The sequence below is a fragment of the Diadema setosum genome, chromosome 12, assembly GCF_964275005.1.
Source record: "Diadema setosum chromosome 12, eeDiaSeto1, whole genome shotgun sequence".
Classification (NCBI taxonomy): domain Eukaryota; kingdom Metazoa; phylum Echinodermata; class Echinoidea; order Diadematoida; family Diadematidae; genus Diadema; species Diadema setosum.
The window spans coordinates 564,604-582,596 of record NC_092696.1 but is presented as its reverse complement, the minus strand read 5'-3'; the positions used below and the strand labels follow the sequence as shown (position 1 = coordinate 582,596).

At 40.1% G+C, this 17,993-nt stretch overlaps 1 protein-coding gene across 1 annotated transcript in view; it reads left to right on the top strand.

Annotated features, from left to right (window-relative positions):
• Positions 1-17,993, top strand: part of LOC140236264 (uncharacterized) — a 50,193-nt gene that overhangs the window by 30,098 nt on the left and 2,102 nt on the right. The window contains exons 8-10 of the mRNA XM_072316224.1: positions 10,601-10,794; positions 12,582-12,759; positions 17,215-17,421. Of these exons, the coding sequence (XP_072172325.1) occupies positions 10,601-10,794; positions 12,582-12,759; positions 17,215-17,421 (579 nt within the window). The remainder of the gene's footprint in view (positions 1-10,600; positions 10,795-12,581; positions 12,760-17,214; positions 17,422-17,993) is intronic.

Below are 17,993 nucleotides of genomic sequence, written 5' to 3'. Positions count from 1 at the left end.
GTGACGTTTGCACATTTTCCGGTTCCACAAGCTTACACTACATATGACACTTATGTGTCCATTATCACTATGAAGGTACAAACGTACAGCTGTTTCCTTTATTAAGTTAAAGCTTCGGGCCCCACAAGCCTCCATCAGGATCCAACAAAAAAAAAAAAAAAAAAAAAAAAAAAAAAAAAAAAAAAAAAAAACGAAAAATAATACACAGACTACCAATAAAAATGATACTGTCAGTATTGATAACAGGAATGATTGTTCAATATATACACAACAGACACCGGCGCATAATGCATTTTAGCATACGGAACAAACACATATTCAGATAATACTGTAGAAAATTACACATACCCGTTATGATGAGCTGTAAGGGCTACATAGCAATTCCGTAGCGTGTGGTTGGTTTTGCTGAGTGGGTGATGTTTGTGTAAAGGCCGTGTCACACCTTTCCGGGGCAAGCCTTGCGTGCGATTTGCAAAGAACAATTTTCACTACCCGGAGGTCCCCGGAATGAGCCACACATGACGGTACCTAGCACGTATCTCACCCGTAGTCACCCGGAGGTGTGCACGCAAATCTTTTTACCCGCAACCATGTTTTAGGCCCTGTCACACCTTTCCGGGCAAGCTACGCAGGCTTGTTGCGTGTAGGGATTTTCCAGCATACCGACTATTCTGAGGGCGAACAAGGAATTGGGCGAGTCATTGCATGTGTCTTACTTGCTGGACGCGTTCTACTTTTTAATAATAAATTCTGCTTGCGGGTGTACTGTGTAACCTGTGTTCCAGTCCCATGGGGGCTGACAATTCAGTGAAGGAATTCCTCTGAAGTAATGTCAAAAGTCCCACGGAATGTCATTTCTTGGCTGTATACGGGGACTGCCGCTGCGAGGTACCTGCGTGGGAATTGCCTGCGAAGTGCTGCCGCTAAGGGCCTCCTACTGGCTTTCTGCGTAGAGTTCTCCGGGCATTCCCGCGACTCACCCGAAAAAGTTTTGGTCATGCTCAAAATATGGCTGCGGTTAAATCGGACTTGCGTGAGCACCTCCGGGTAACTACAGGCGAGATACGCGCTAGGTACTGTCGGGTGCGGACCAACTGCGGAGATCTCCAGGTAGTAAATTTGTTTCTCCGCAAGTCAAGCCGTAAAAATTCCCAGATACGCTATGACGAGGCCTTGAGAATGCTCAAAACTTGTTCCGAGTGAATCGTGGGGGTTCGCTCGCGGAGGTACACGCAGAACACCAGTATGAGACCCTTACCGGCAGCACCTCGCAGGCAACTCCTGACCAACGCAGGTACTTCTCAGTACTCATAAGTCGCTCGTAACAGGAACGGATCGGTTTCAAAGCTTTCACGCAGGTCACACGGAATGCACGCAAGTAGAAGCTAAGTAGCACGCGTCTAGTAGGTAAGAAACAAATGCGAAAATTGCGAACATTCTTGTTCCCCCGCGGAAATCTTCTACGTGAAACTACCTCCTCGCCACAAACCCTCGTAGCTTGCCCGGAAAGGTGTGACACGGGCTTTAAGAGCGTGTGTGGATAAGGGGTGTCTGTGTTTGGATATGTGTGTATGCGGGGGGGGGGGGGGTTCAGAGCGTTTAGAATAACGATATCTTTAGAATATTCATCAATATCTTTTAAATTATTTTAGTGCACTTACACATGGGCGTAAATCCCGGGGGGATGGGGGGGGGGGGGATATATCCCCCCCTGAAATGGTGGAGGGGGGGGGGATGGCCTGTACAATCATCCCCCCTGAATTTTGAGGGGAAAAATGGAGGAAGCAGAAATGTGATTCTATCAATTTTGGCATATTGCATGACGTTTGTACGCCGGCCTTCCAACATGTAACAGAGCTGAACAGTATTCTATCTTGTAGGAAAATGTATACATAATTTTCTTAAGCGCTCGCTCGCTCGCTCGCTCGCGAAGAAAGTAACATTGACATACACTGTAAGGTATGGCTCAGACGTTGACAACGTCAATATAATATAGGCCTACATGTAGGCCTAAACATGCTATGACGCGAGTAACTGGGACCATCTGCAAAATATGTACGAAAACAAACAAACAAACAATAACAAAACTATATCGCCATAATTGAACCTCCTCCATTTCCTGAATCATTCCTGAGAAACGACAGTGACTATACATGACTCAGTCCGGACATGCCGGATACATTATCATCTATGGGCATACCCAGGGAAGATCAGGGCGTCGAATCTATGGGGGGGGGGGGGGAAGGGGCATTAGTTTTAGCAGACAAATAATTTATCCCCAAGCAATTCCCGAGATGATGACAACTCTCGAACTTCTTAATGGAAAATTGTCGAAAAATCGCCAGAACTCTGCACCAAATCGTTGTATTGCAATCATAACATGCAAAATCTCCGCTATACAGGATTCCTTTCGATAAACTTTGTACAATTTTGACATTGACGTATATTTCCCTAATTTACCAAAGAGTGTGCAGCAGATCTTTCACTTAACAAAAGCACCCTCATATGCAGACGCGTCGATGAGGGGGGGGGGGGGGAGATGGTTCCCCGATAAAGTGGGACGAACAAAAGCGAAAAATATAGCTACGGCAGTTTTTGGAGTGTAAAATGTCAAAATTTTCAACCGCTCGCTCCGCTCGCTCGCATTTAACCGCTATGCCATTCTCCTGATGTTGCTGATAGTGACTGACAGCAGTTGCGCCCAGTGCGCCCCCCTTAATTTCCAAAGCGAAAAATTTATCTACAAACGGCAGTTTTGGGACTGTAAAATGTCAAAATTTTCTAGCTCGCTCGCTTCGCTCGCTCGCATTTAATCATTCCATTCTTCTGAGGATGCTGCCAGTAATTGCCAGCAGTTTTCGCCCGATACGCCCCCTTAATTTCCCATAGCGAAAAATATAGCTACAAACGGCAGTTTGGGGATTGTAAAAATGATGTCAAAATTTTCAAGCTCGCTCTCTTCGCTCGCTCGCATTTAATCATTCCATTCTTCTGAGGATGCTGCCAGTAATTGCCAGCAGTTTTCGCCCGATGCGCCCCCTTAATTTCCATAGCGAAAAATATAGCTACAAACGGCAGTTTGGGGATTGTAAAAATGATGTCAAAATTTTCAAGCTCGCTCTCTTCGCTCGCTCGCATTTAATCATTCCATTCTTCTGATGTTGCTGCCAGTAATTGCCAGCAGTTTTCGCCCGGTGCGCCCCCCTTAATTTCCAAAGCGAAAAATATAGCTACAAACGGCAGTTTTTTGGACTGTAAAATGTCAAAATTTTCAAACTCGCTGGCTTCGCTCGCTCGCATTTAATCATTATTCCATTCTCCTGATGTTGCTGCCAGTAATTGCGGCAGTTTTCGCCCGATGCGCCCCCTTAATTTCCAAAGCGAAAACTATAGCTACAAACGGCAGTTTTGGGACTGTAAAATGTCAAAATTTTCAAGCTCGCTCTCTTCGCTCGCTCACATTTATCATTATTCCATTTTCCTGATGTTGCTGCCAGTAATTGCCAGCAGTTTTCGCCCGGTGCGCCCCCCGTAATTTCCAAAGCGAAAAATATAAGCTACAAACGGCAGTTTTGGGACTGTAAAATGTCAAAATTGTCTAGCTCGCTCTCTTTCGCTCGCTCGCATTTAATCATTATTCCATTCTCCTGATGTTGCTGCCAGTAATTGCCAGCAGTTTTAGCCCGGTGCGCCCCCCCCCCCCCTTAATTTCCAAAGCGAAAAATATAGCTACAAACGGCAGTTTGGGGACTGTAATAATGTCAAATTTTTTCTAGCTCGCTCTCTTTCGCTCGCTCGCATTTAATCATTATTCCATTCTCCTGATGTTGCTGCCAGTAATTGCCAGCAATTTTCGCCCGGTGCGCCCCCTTAGTTTCCAAAGCGAAAAATATAGCTTCAATCGGCAGTTTTGGGACTGTAAAATGTCAACATTTTTAAGGTTGCTCGCTTCGCTCGCTCGCATTTAATCATTATTCCATTCTCCTGATGTTGCTGCCAGTAATTGCCATCATTTTTCGCCCGGTGCGCCCCCCCCCCTTAATTTCCAAAGCGAAAAATATAGCTACAAACGGCAGTTTGGGGACTGTAAAATATTAAAATTTTCAAGCTCGCTCGCTTCGCTCGCTCGCATTTAATCGCTATGCCATTCTCCTGATGGTGCTGCCAGTAATTGCCAGCAGTTTTCGCCCGGTGCGCCCCCGCCCCCTTAATTTCCAAAGCGAAGAATATAGTTACAAACGACAGTTTTGGGACTGTAAAATGTCAAAATTTTCAATGCAAAAAGATTTCACCGTGGGAGGGGGAAATTCCCCTACCATACCCTCCCCCCCCCCCCCGCTTGCTTCGCTCCCTCACATAACCGCTCCTCCTAAGATCAAATCCTGTCTACGCCGGTGATAGGCCCCATTATATAGTAGGCCTTCACAGTGTTGTCGCACAGGTGGAGCAAGAGCTGAAATACCTCGATTTAGTCATTCAATAATATATTGTGAATATTTCATTTTCTTATTGTTTTTTTTTAAAGGGTGTGTACAGTTGTGGTCGAGGTGAAGATTTAGCTTTTAACGTTTTGTGAGATATTCAGAAACCACTCTATGAGATGTCAAAGAGCATGCAGTTCTAAGGGGTATCAAAAGTTTATTCGATGAAAATCGGTTTTGAAATGGCTGAGATATCAAAAAACAAAGTAAAACAAAGAGATACTAATAAAGTTGGGGCATGTCGCCTTTTATTATTAGCACTTTTTTTTATATCTCAGCCATTTGAAAACCAATTTTCATCAAATAAACGTTGAATCCTTCTTAAAATTACATGCTCTTGCATATTTCATAAGAGACTTTTCATTATTTCACTTGGGAATGTTCAAAACATGAATCCCTACCTCAACCAGTACTGTACAGTCCCATTAAGAAAAAAAAAACAAAATTTTCACCAAAAGTGTGCACCAGATCGCTGAATTTCAGGTCTAAAAATGCAAAATCTTCCACGTGTGGGAGAGGGATACCCCTCCCCCATACCCTCCCCCCGTTCGGTCGTTCCGCTCCCTCTCACTGGTATTTCAAAAAAAAAAAAATGTTTGCATACTTTTAAGGTCTGATTTTCCGCCAAAAGTCATCTGACAAGCAAAAAAAAAAAAGCAACAAGAATAAAAAGTCTTCATATTTTTGCTGCCGCTTTCCTCCCACTTTATATTTCATGCAAAAGAGTGGGACATCCGATCCCTGTAAAGTGTGTGCGTGTGTGTGTGTGGGGGGGGGGGGGGACACCAAGCTTCCCCCCCCCCCCCAAAAAAAAAAGGCTGCGCCGGTCCGGTTATGGGCTTGTAATCGTGGTGATGGTGACCATCCCCCCACTCCTCAGTACGGATTTACGCCGTTGCACTTACAGCACAGATGTTAACCCAAACAATAATATATACATCAATGGAAATTATAATACCATAAACAACTCATTTTCAAGTGCTTTTTATTAGGAGGGGAGGGGGTGTCAACCACAAATTTAATGTCAAAATCTGTTTAACTACAAATGTCATAACACGTCGACCACAAATGTTAAAATTTTCCAATTTTACTGCAAATGACATAACGCGTCACAGGGGAGGATCCAGGAATTCCATAAAGGGGAGGCGCCTTTACAATATTTAAGGCTGGCGCACCCTCCCCCCCCCCCCCCCCTCACACACACACATGAAAGGAAGAATTTGCATTTTTAGAAGTGAAATTTAAGAAGATTACAAAATTCGTAAGTGTGCAAAATATCACTGGAGAGGAGGAGGAAGGCTCACTTAAATGGTGATTGTGTAAAAAGAAATGACCCGTATTAACGATATCAAAAGGAGCAAGAATTTGGATCGTCTAAGGCAAGCAATAGAAAGAGAGTACGAAGAATTCATAATAAAAATAATCAAAATTTACATGACAATATTGGAAACAAGCTAATGGAATCTAATGAAGCATTAGTGGATATTATGTACGTCAAAAAGAAGGCCTCATGTAGTCTGGTTTGAGAAAGGAGAGAGAAACACATGCTTTTATTTTTTTTAAAGTAAAGATGGGTATCCATATTATGTCGACATTAACTTATAATCTAAAGGTATTTATGTTACCATGTAGAAATTCATTCATAAAAAAAACAACAACAACAACAACAAACAAACAAACCTATAAGTCTCTATGGAGAAATATAAGATCATTATGCCAAGTCGACTTCAAGATACACGTACATGCATTACACATGTAGCTCTATCATGTGACCGTCATGGCGACATAATTATCATCCTACCAAGTTGAACATGAACCTTTATCGAAGCTTACTGATGAGGGGCAGGAAATATGTATAGTACACTGTACAACGTTGGACAAGACCGTATGATTGAAGCCATGGACTCTGACGCGTAGGTAATTTCTGTGGAGCGTTTGGGCGCCATTTTATGTGGATCGATGACTCCAGGAAAGACAAAACTAGAACATATCTCAGCAGTAGGAGGAGAAATTCAATGCGAGGTATCAATGTGGTCTCTTCCTTGGATACACTTGAAGAGTTTATTTGCAAAATCCGATAAGTCCATTTTTGAAGATTTTGAAGTACAGTCTCTGTCATTAAGTACAAAATAATCCCTTTTAAATGATATATTGGTCACTATATATGTGACCCTGCACCTCAAAACAAACAAAAAGGTCGCCAGAAATGAATTTTTAGCTAAGACCGTATTCTAAAAGAGCAGACTTTAAGCTTTAAAATGATGTATAACTCAAATCAAATGGACTCTCCTAACCTATCTAAATATTGGAAAGAAAGCACAAAGTCAGGAAAAGTGTGAACTGAGAAAAGAGGCTCTGAAGTACAGTGTCTATTCAAGCGCTTAACCCTTTCTGTGCCACGTTCGCACGTCCGACTCAGTCGACGGCGTGCCAACTTCGCATATTCTGCTCAACAAACAAAGCCGCAAAAACCGATCGATAAATCGCTAATCCAGCGGTACAATCAAAGCGTTTCTCGCGCTTTTGTTCCTCTCACATACGGCTAACATTCAATGTGGTGATTGACTGTCAAGCGGTGTTCCAAACTAAATTTGCGTGTACATTCTAAGTTTATGTCACTATATATGTGCAAAAGTCATGCCTTTACAGTAATGTAGCAACTGGTAAATCAAAAATAAAATTGAAAATAGAATTGTCGTACATTGTATTTGGAAGCAAAGTTTGGCATTCCTCTTTAACTTTGCTCACTACAAGTGTATTATGTCAAGCTTAACAATAATTTGTAGAAGTTACACAAATTGGAAAAACATAATTCTTTCTCAAAGCATGACTACCTTCGTGTCTTAGAATGACGTTGCACACAGGGGGTTTCCACCATGGCACATAAAGAGTTAATCTTTACCAAACCGTGCCTGCTGTGCGATGAATGGGACAAAAAACAGGAAGTAAACCACCAGAGTAACAACAATGAAGGGATTATCAGATTAAACTGAAATTAAGCGTGCCTCATTAACACATTCTGTCCATAATTAATGCCAACTTTCAAAGCAATAGCACAATCCTTTCGAAAGTTATTAGAGTTGAAAGTGAAGAGTGTGGACAAGGTCTTTCAGAAATGAAAAAGGGATACTAAAGACACACCTAATCACACTATTATATCCCTAAATGTTCGAGATAAACTGCTAAAAAACACACTTTCCTGCCCGTGTTATGATACCAAATTGTAGCAAAATGTAACAGAAGACCCGCTCTTTCAGAAAATATGAAAAAGTCAAGTTCGGCTAGGTTGACCCATTTCACTTATTTTCAGTCCTCACGCAAAATCAGAGTGTGCGACTTTATGTTCGTTTTGAGGTGCACGGTCACATATAAAGGTACATTTTTGAAGTTATGGTGAAAAGAAGCAAACATTTTCTTATTATTCACTTTATTTTTCTTGACCTTTAATCGCAAATATCTCCATTTGGCAAATATGGACTTATCGGTTTTTGCAAACAAACTCTTCACTTGTTTATCACATGGAGAATTTCTGCTTCTTTGATAGAAAATACATTATTTTTGAATGCTGACAACTTTTGATAGTATCTGCCCACAAACTTAAAACCAGTAACATAGAAGAAGAAGATAGAAAGTTACTAAGAAAATAGTTATTAACGGTCTGTCTACCAAATTTCAACAGATTAACATTCGAGTATCGATGACGTGGTGTTCTAGTTCAAACGATTTTTCTTCAACGTCAATATTCCAATGTTTTAGATTTATTTTTCGACGAGCATTCCACTTCGTTTTAAAGCACAGCTCTAAATCGCATCATTTATCCACTTTCATCTATTCCATTGTATTGTCCCCGCCGAACGAGTTCGAGCAGGGGACTATGAAACGGGCTCCGTATGTGTGTGTGTCCGTGTGTCCGTGTGTAATAAGAAATGTTGAATTTGCTACTCTCTGTTATTTATGAGCCAATTTTGATTATGTTTGATTTATATGATAACACTACATGGCAGCTTTGAAACTTCTACACAGAATTTCAGTTGTGACCTTTGACCTTGACTTTTGACCTATATTGTACATTTTGCTACACAATGCTACTCCGCCATTTATAACCCGATTTCGATTCCGTTTGCTAGATGTGATGGCACTAGGTGAGGGCTTCAAAACTTCTACACAGAATTTGACCTTTGACTTCTTTGACCTTTGACCTTGATTTTTGACCTATATTGTACATTTTGCAACAAAATGCTACTCCTTCGCCATTTCTAACCCAATTTCGATTCCGTTTGCTTGATGTGACGGCAATAGGTGAGGGCTTCAAAATTTCTACACAGAATTTTGACCTTTGACTTCTTTGACCTTTGACTTTGATTTTTGACCCGTATATTTGTATCTTACATTTTGCAACAAAATGCTTCTCCTTCGCCATTTCTAACCCGATTTCGATTCCGTTTGCTTGATGTGATGGCACTAGGTGAGGGCTTCAAAACTTCTACACAGAACTTTGACCTTTGACTTCTTTGACCTTTGACCTTGATTTTTTACCTATATTGTACATTTTGCTACAACATGCTTCTTCTGGCGGGGAAATATATTACGCACTGCGTAATTTCTACTTTTCCTTGTTTTCATAGGGTAACCCCTTCAGCGAAAGAACTGATTGGGACCCCACATAAATACGGGAATACACAAAATAAACAAAACTGCACACAGAATATGTAAGGACGAGTGGGTTATAGAGAAATATCGTTTGTAGAACTCCTCAGATTATCATATTCAACCTCTGGGATTCTGGCTGTAATGCATAGAATTATCATATTCAAATTAGAATGGTTTCAAAAGCTGGACTGAATTCCAATTTTATCCTGTAAAATTTATATTTCAATTTAATATGGGACCATTAACCTTCGCTAAAAGTCTGTTCGAATTCATTTTGATCTTCAAATAGGAACAGATCAATTCTTGTATTGTTCAAAATCAAAGGACATCAACAAGTTCTGTTGTTCTATTTTGCATTTTATTACGTCGAATTGCCCATTTTTTATCGTATGATTCTCTTTTATTTTTTCCGGTTTCTCTTTGTTCCTTAACAGTATGGATATACCACCTACAAAATGGTTAGCAGTTATTTTATATAATAGTTCTCTCTTTTTACGCCTCCGCCACGAAGTGTCCCCGGAGGCATTGTGTTTTTGGGTTGTCCGTCCGTCCGTCCGTCCTTCAGTCCGTCCGTTCGTCCGTCCGTCCGTAATCAGTTTGTGATTTGTGATGTTCACATTTATTTTTACATTTAGAACATCACCCCTTGGTGGCTTTTGGACCGTCAAGTGTCCACATGTACATACGCTTCTAAAATTATTCCAGAGGTATAACGTATAGACCTGTATTTTTCCAAGAGTGTCTCGAGTTAGCAGCAATTTTCCTGGTAGTCAAATGCTCCAGCATACCTAGCTCTGTGCTCATTCAAAATATTAATCTCCTCAAGCTGCCACCACAGCTGTGTATTAATAAATGTGTGCTCATGTAATTATGTTCCATCGATGCCGTTTGATGGTAAAGTCCCATTTTAAGGTTCCTGAATTCAGCTTGCATATTTTATTCAGGAAAATAAGAAGTCACGCATACAGGCAGACATAGGCCTAAACACACACACGCACACACACACACACACATACTCAAAGAATAAGAAGTAAGGAAAACCAATGCTAAACTGTTGTATTTGTAAGACCGTTTAAATGCTTGCTTATTCATGAATTTGCAGAAAATTTGGTGACATTTTGACATATTCAGATGATAGAAAAACCCCACAAAAATATACAGTTAAAAGTAGATATATTCGATACACAACGTTATAGTAAAGTAAGTGATTAATGCACAAAGGCAAGACAATCATAAGCCATATTGCTGTACGTAATAGTTGTCCCAAAGTACAGACGTGTGCAGTGTGGAGGACTCAGAAAACCAATGTCAATACCTATGATAATAATTTGTCATAATTTTAGTTGAAACCCATTACGATCAGACGATCGTGCTATGCAAGCAAACTCGTTCTTTATATTGCTGGGAATTATAATTGTTTCTCTTCTTGTATTTTGTTTTCTGTCATATTTTGATTTTCTTTTTCACAGATTCAAGATTTCATGTTGTATTATAGAAGCGATCATCACGATTTATGGCATCAATCATCAGCGGGAGGTGACTTGGCCCGATGGGTGTGTACTATGCCACATCTTTCGAATTTCTTTCTGAAATGCCCCTACTTGCCTGACAGTTTCCTCTCAACAGTCGCTGTCTCAGCATCATCCTGTCAGGTATGTAATCTGTTTTTTTAATAGTTATGTACTTTTGGGATCATGGAAGACCTCATTTAAAAAATGGTTAACCAACAGTCGTGTATTACTTCCATTATAGTATTTTTTTTTCTCTCGCAGATTGACATTTCAGTGCGGTGCTATACCTAAAATTTTGTGTAACCTTAGTCATCCCAAATGTTTAACCCTCAATTCATTATGAAAGAAAGAACCAGTAAGGGCACTTCTGTTACATTGTTGATTTATTGAAAATGAACAGAATTAAGGGATATCAAGAAAACGAGATAATACAACCGGTCTCCTTGTCTTCCGTGGCAGAGATTGCGACACGACAAGATCTCAATAATTCCGGTTTGGCCTTCGTGGACTCTAAAGAATCTTTTTTTTTCTTTTTTTTTTTGTTAAGAAATTATCTCTCAGTGGCATTAATTAGTTTCTAGAATGAGGGGTGGCTTGTGTTGCTACTGCTGCACAATATGAAATAAAATAAAGTAAAATAAATGAATTTAATCCCCCCCCCCCTCTTCCCCGTATAGTCATAGGTATTTAGCGCTGTGGCGAATTTTGCATGCTTTATACGAGACCTTTCTTGACCCCCAAAGTGGATGAAGTCTTATTGATTCAACCTTCAAAGATGTTCTTATATGCATATCGATCCATGTATCACAACACAATGTTTATAAAACGCTGACACTAACATTAAGGAAACATACTAAAGAGGAAAATGAAGTTTGATGAGACCTCAGATGGGGAATGATATAACTTGATTTAATGGCTCAGTCAAGTGTCAGATGGCTTGGTCTGGACACTACTTGTCCTTTTTATTTGCTTTTGAAAACCATAAAAAAGGGTAGGCCTACCTATCATAGTATTCTCGATCCAGCAACAGATCATTAGCTGATCAGAAATTTCCCCATGAGTCCACTTGCCCCATACCATATCGATAACATGACACAATGTTGATATTCTTATATAAATTCACACGCTTTAAATGCATTTTTAAACCATAAAGTTAGCGATGCTCTCCTTGTGAATTATGTACTTCTTCTGCTCGTCTTTGCTGCAATGTTATCCTGGATTACGACAGAGGGGAGATGTTGTTTTCATCAAACCTTATTAAAAAAACAAACAAACAAACAAAAAAACAAACTTGAAATCCGTGGCTTGGAATGCAAAAGTTAAATGAATGCTCCATTCTTTTCATAAGCACTGTTCTCACGCATTTATGTTCCGTCCTACATACTTCGTATTTAAAACATTTTTAATTCTTTCATCACAAAGTGTAGCCGCGGCCGGAGCCATTATGTTTTCGGGTTGACCGTCCACTCTCCTATTGAACAGCTGGCTGTGCCGACCCTCCGTATATTTTTCTTGATCTTTTTATGTAATTTTTTTGTATGATTTTTGTTTCAAGTACGGAAATAAATAAACAGACAATGGCAATATTCCAAAATCTTAAATCACACGTCTTATGTTAAAGTGCATTGAACCATTGAATTTATGGTCGATTTCTTTGTATATTACATTGTAGTAGCATGAACATCTTCCAGTCACAAACTGCAAGACAGTGGTATCGTGGAAATGGACAGAGAATAGATTTTGGTATGATAGACATCGTTTTACCTTCTTTCCATGAGTTATCATGTAAACCATCATGACATTTCCCAGGCTTCTCTATTTACAAACCAATTATTGGTCTTATGCACGTACGAATGTATCCAGTCCTTCAGAAGATTTTTTTTTTTTTTTTGCTCCTTGTTTTTCAACAGATTCGCCATCTGGTGTTTGATTTTCGCAGAGGCTTTGGTGATTCTAAATCTCAATCTCATGACGATTCTCAATATCAATCATCACTTGGAGAAGACTTGGTGCGCTGTGTGTGTGCCTTGCCAAGTCTTACGAAGTTCAGTCTGTTTTGCCCCTATTTGACCGATGATTTCCTCTCAGCAGCCGCCGCCTCAGCATTATCCTGTCAGGTATGTCATCTTTAATTATTGAACCAATTGCTTATGGTGTGTAACAGTGCCCTTCTTTTGTCAAAATGACTGAAATGTATTATTTGCTTTTCCATTCATTGTTTCTTTTGTAATACAATATTGCCGGGAAATCTAGAATATGCCAGTCCTAGATTCTAATTCATCTTTTGTTGATTGTTTCTGAACAAAGTCTATTCAGTCATTCTCGTCATTTCCAACTCGATTTAATAGCGATCATTTTCGTCAAATTTCCTTCAAATTCATCTCATATCTTTTGTGTTGTGACTTCTATTTGATTTTTCACTTTTTTTCCACATCAAGGAGTAACAACACATTCACGTGTACTCCACCCACTCACACACAAAAAAACAACAAAAAAACATAGACACACATATATACAAATACACCCTAATCAGAGTACATACGGAGACAAACATATGAACTCTTACACAAGCGGAGACAGTGACCCATGATTTCGAGGCACATATGATAAAAGACAATTCACATGTGTAGAGTTTGAGCCCCTTTTCTGCTGTATTCCATGTATGAACGAAGGTAAATAGGAAATTTTGACAGTTTCCAGGAAAAGAAAAAGCAGTGCAACTCGTTTATCATCTGAACAACGCCCGTCTTGAATCTGTTGAATTCATGAAATACTTGGGTGTAACCATCACTTCTGATTTGAAGTGGACCCAACACGTCAACAATACTTTCAATAAAGCCAATAACGTCCTTGCATTTCTAGAGGCAATTTTCTCTTAAAATCCGCTGATGTCAAAGCCACAGCTTAACAAAACATTGGTTCGACCAATTGAAGAGTGCGTTTCCTGTGTTTGGGATCCATTTTCCGAGGACCTAATCCACAAAGTGGAGATGGTCCCTAGAAGAGCTGCGAGATTCACTTTGAATCGCTACCATAATACCTCAAGAGTCACTATAATGCTGCAAAACCTTCAATGGACCACTCTGGAACAGGCTAACCATCATGTACAAAATACACAATAAGCTTGCTCATCTTCCGGAACAGGACTATAATATCACAAGGTTACCCAATTGACAAGAGTCACCAAACCACATCCCTACCATGGTTACCACACTCGAAAACTGAATCGCATCGCCATTCGTTCTTTCCGATTGCAGTAAGGAGCTGGAATTCCCTGTCCTTAAAATTGCTGCAGCGCCATCTCCCCCCCCCCCCCCGCTTATTTGTGGGAGCATTCCGTAACCGGGTAACGGTTCATCACACTGGCTAGTCTGTCTTTGTTCTCCATAATGTGTGCTTGTAAATATCTTTATATACACAGTAATATAATATAAATAACACAGTCTGCAAGAATCTTCATCTTATTGAAAGAGACAGACTTAACCAAGAGAAGAAGGAGAAGGAGAAGACATGATTAAAGTTTGTCTGTAAAACATTTTTAATGGTTTGATCTTGTGTATTAGAATTGGAATCTATACACATGTACATAGATGATGATGAAAACAAATATATATATTTTTATTGGACAGCATCCATAGCAGCCCGCAGGCTGAATTGCAGAGATTTTACGTGAGTAAGTGTGAGAACATTGAAGTATAATGTAGAAAAACAAAGATACATAAAAAAGAAAAAAAAACACATACACACAAAATATCAGGGTTAAATATTGCACAATGAATGCAAATAACATAGATAATGGCCATGTCATGTACCTCCACACGTGTATCTATTCCAAAATATATACTTGATAACAAAAACATAAAAAAGATTAAACAAATCAAATCAAACCTACGCCAATAATGAAATCAGATTCTTAACTCATTTTGCTCGTTGTACATAATGCACGTAAAATGACCATGAAAACTGCAGGACCTAGTGTGAAGTTAGGGAGAAGAGAGAGTGTTTGGAGAAAGAGAGAGAGAGAGAGAGAGAGAGGGAGAAAGGGAGAGAGAGAAAGGAAAAGAGGGAGATGGGGAGAGAGGAAGGTATGGAGAAATGTATCAAAACTCAATAGAGACCTGAGACAAACTTCCGAATTACATATCATTAATTATTACGATGAGAATAATACTTTACAATAGAACACTAATTCGTTTACACTATGATTGAAATTACAACAGAACACTAATTCGTTTACACTATAATTCAAATTACAATAACATTAATTAGAGGAGTTTGATTGTGTAACCATTTATCATAAAACGTCTTTAGAAATACACCTGTATGAGAAAAGTTTGTGAATACTGAAGAATAAGCATCCATCCCGCGTTTATAAATCTGATTATAAATTGAAAATACATCACAGTACCATGTTGTCGCTCGGGCGACAAGACCTTGTATCTCAAATTTTGGTGTAAATGACTTTCTCAGACTATTGGTCAGACAATTAGTCAAGCGACGTCCCGTTCAAGTTTCAGCTGCCCCAACCCCAAAACAAGGTCACCATGGCATGCCAAAGGAAACACACACACACACACACACACACAACATCCAACTGTATGCGGGTGCCTCGGCCACCGTGACCCTTTTCCCAAACATTTGACATTGCATATACAAAATTAATAGTACGTTGATCCTGCCATCCCAATCACGACATTCTGATTAAAACATAATTCTTGTGGAAAATGATTTCATTGGTGATTGTGATTTTTAGAATGCTTGATAATAATTCTAGAGACGTACAAAAAAAGAAAAAAAGATTAGAGCATCTTCAACTCACGCGAAATCAAGTTGATATCACATTTTAGCCATTTTATATAATGCACGTAATGCCCGTCTAGGTTGTAGAACATTGTATGAAACTGGAGAAAAGAGAGAGAGAGGAAGAGATAAAAAGAAAGTGAGTGGGTGAATGAGGGGGGGGGGGGAGGAGGGGGAGGGGGGAGAGAGAAAGGTATAGGAAGTTGCAAAAAAAGGAGATATAATCAGGATATACAAAAACATAAGAACTGAGACTAACAAGCTTCAGCTTAATTCTAATTCAAGGCATAAAATCATCAGAATTTATCACACTGACTGGTATATGATAACCGAGAGATATGTTACATAATATAACGATATTCAGTCTTCACATTGTGTTATATTGAACATTTATCACATTGCGGTAATTGTAAAATAAAAATCATATGAAATTCTTTTAGTAATCAACCTTATCCACCTGCAACTTATAAATCTGAAAACATATCCAAATGTCTCTGAATTACATACCTTTGGTGTGAGTTATAATGTGAACACAGAACAATTACCTGTACAATACAACCACTTGAAAACTTTGAACACCCAATCTCAAGCTGAATTTACTTGTTAAGTAAGGCATTTACACTGCTCCTGTAACGTTCAGTCGTGCACTTGATCTCCCTGAGTTTGTTGCTATGACTTAAACAGCTCTGTAGCTGCTCTGTGTTGGCGGAAACCAGTCTGGAAACCTCGCATAGAGTGAGGCAGCGAACCTCAGACACAACTGATCTCTTCTATCACAGAGGGAAGTGATGTTGCACATCACACAGTCCTCCTTATATGATTCCTACCTATTACCCAAGATTATACGGAACGCCCTTTTGTGAACCATTTCGATGGCGTTACTTTGTTTATTAATATTGTAATGGATCAGTGGCGGATCCAGGGAGGACCGCAACCGGCGCACGCCCCCCCCCCCCTTTATTTTTTGTTGAAACAAAAGAAATAAAAAGAAAAAATGGGGGGGGTGCGTGCGCCCCCCATTTAATTTTGTAAACGCGCCCCCTCTTCACGGAATTCCTGGATCCGCCCCTGTGGATGAATACCAAACTGGCACACAATACTCCAGGACTGGTCTGATGTCTGGTAGCTAGTGAAGATGGTTAGTAGGTCTTAAGATGGCGCCCTGTATTGTTTCATGACGTGGAGTACTTAGAGCTTCCTCGCAGCTCGCTTGACAATGTCGTCGACATGCAAATCCTAGCGAAGATTGCTTTGAATAGAAACACCAAGGAGCTTGACCTTGTTTATCATTTTCTTCCAGTACATTGTCGTTCAGCTTGAGCTTGAGGGGTGGGAGTGGTGTTTGGTGAACGCGACACGCATCACTTTACATTTCGAAGGGTTGAGTTTCATCTCCGCATTGCCTTTGGCACACCACCTACTGAGTTCCTTGAGTAGTTGATTTTCCTATTCAGAGCAAATGGTCATGTCCTCTACGTATTTCCAGCGCTCTACTAGAAGTGTCTCCTGGAGTGCATCGTTGATCATTGCAAGGAATACATGTATAAGACATGTTTCAGGCTTCCATTTTTGTCTTGGTTAATGTTGGTTTCTTCGATGATGACCTATATGAAGAGCTTGCTTCCAAAAGGCGCTAAATCCATTGAAAATGATAGATTTATATCTTTGGAAGCAAGCTCTTCCATTTGTTAAGCTATTCATTCTTGCCATTTTGACATGGTCATAGGTTATCACTTGTTTCTATTAAAACTTTGATTCGTCCCTCTCTGCAGATTCAAGATCTGCACTTGATTTTTGATGACAGCATTCAGGACGATTCCCACTATCAATTCTCGATGGGAGATGACTTGGCCAAATGGGTGTTTGCTATGCCACGTCTTTCGAAGTTCAGTTTTAAGTGTCCCTACATGTCCGATACTTTCCTCTCAACAGCCGTCACCTCTGCATCATCATGCCAGGTATGTAATCTTTTACTGTGCGTTATGCAATGTGTCATTTGCTGTTGGAAGCGTAGTAGGCTTCCAACCCTAAAACTACAACGGTAACTAAAATTTTACTTATTTTGTGGACTGTAACAGCCTAACTTGATAACCGTTTGAAGCATGCTAATGAAACTTGGCATGATATGTGTATAAGTGGACGAAGTCGTGCCTGTCAACGTTTGCTCAAGGTTAAAGGTCAAAGGTCAAATTATTAGAATTCAGCTTTTCCCCAGTATCTATACAATGCCTGAATATATTTTCTTAAACTTAGTGTTTGCATGTATTACCAGGGACCATGAGGTTAAAGGTGGAAATTCAAGTGAAAATATAATATTTTTTTTTTCTCCATACTTCAGAAATGGCTCAAGGTATCCTCATGAAACTTGGTACAATATACATATAGACCGATTCGGGTTCGTTGAGGGCAGCAGACAAGTTGCGGTTACACGGCCCAGCCATTAGGTCTCGCTGCGGTGTCCACCCCTCCCCCCCCCCCCCTCCCCCCCCCCTCCCCCCCCCCCCCTCCTCTCCGCCCACCCCCAAGGCAGCAGACACAGCTGAGCAGATAA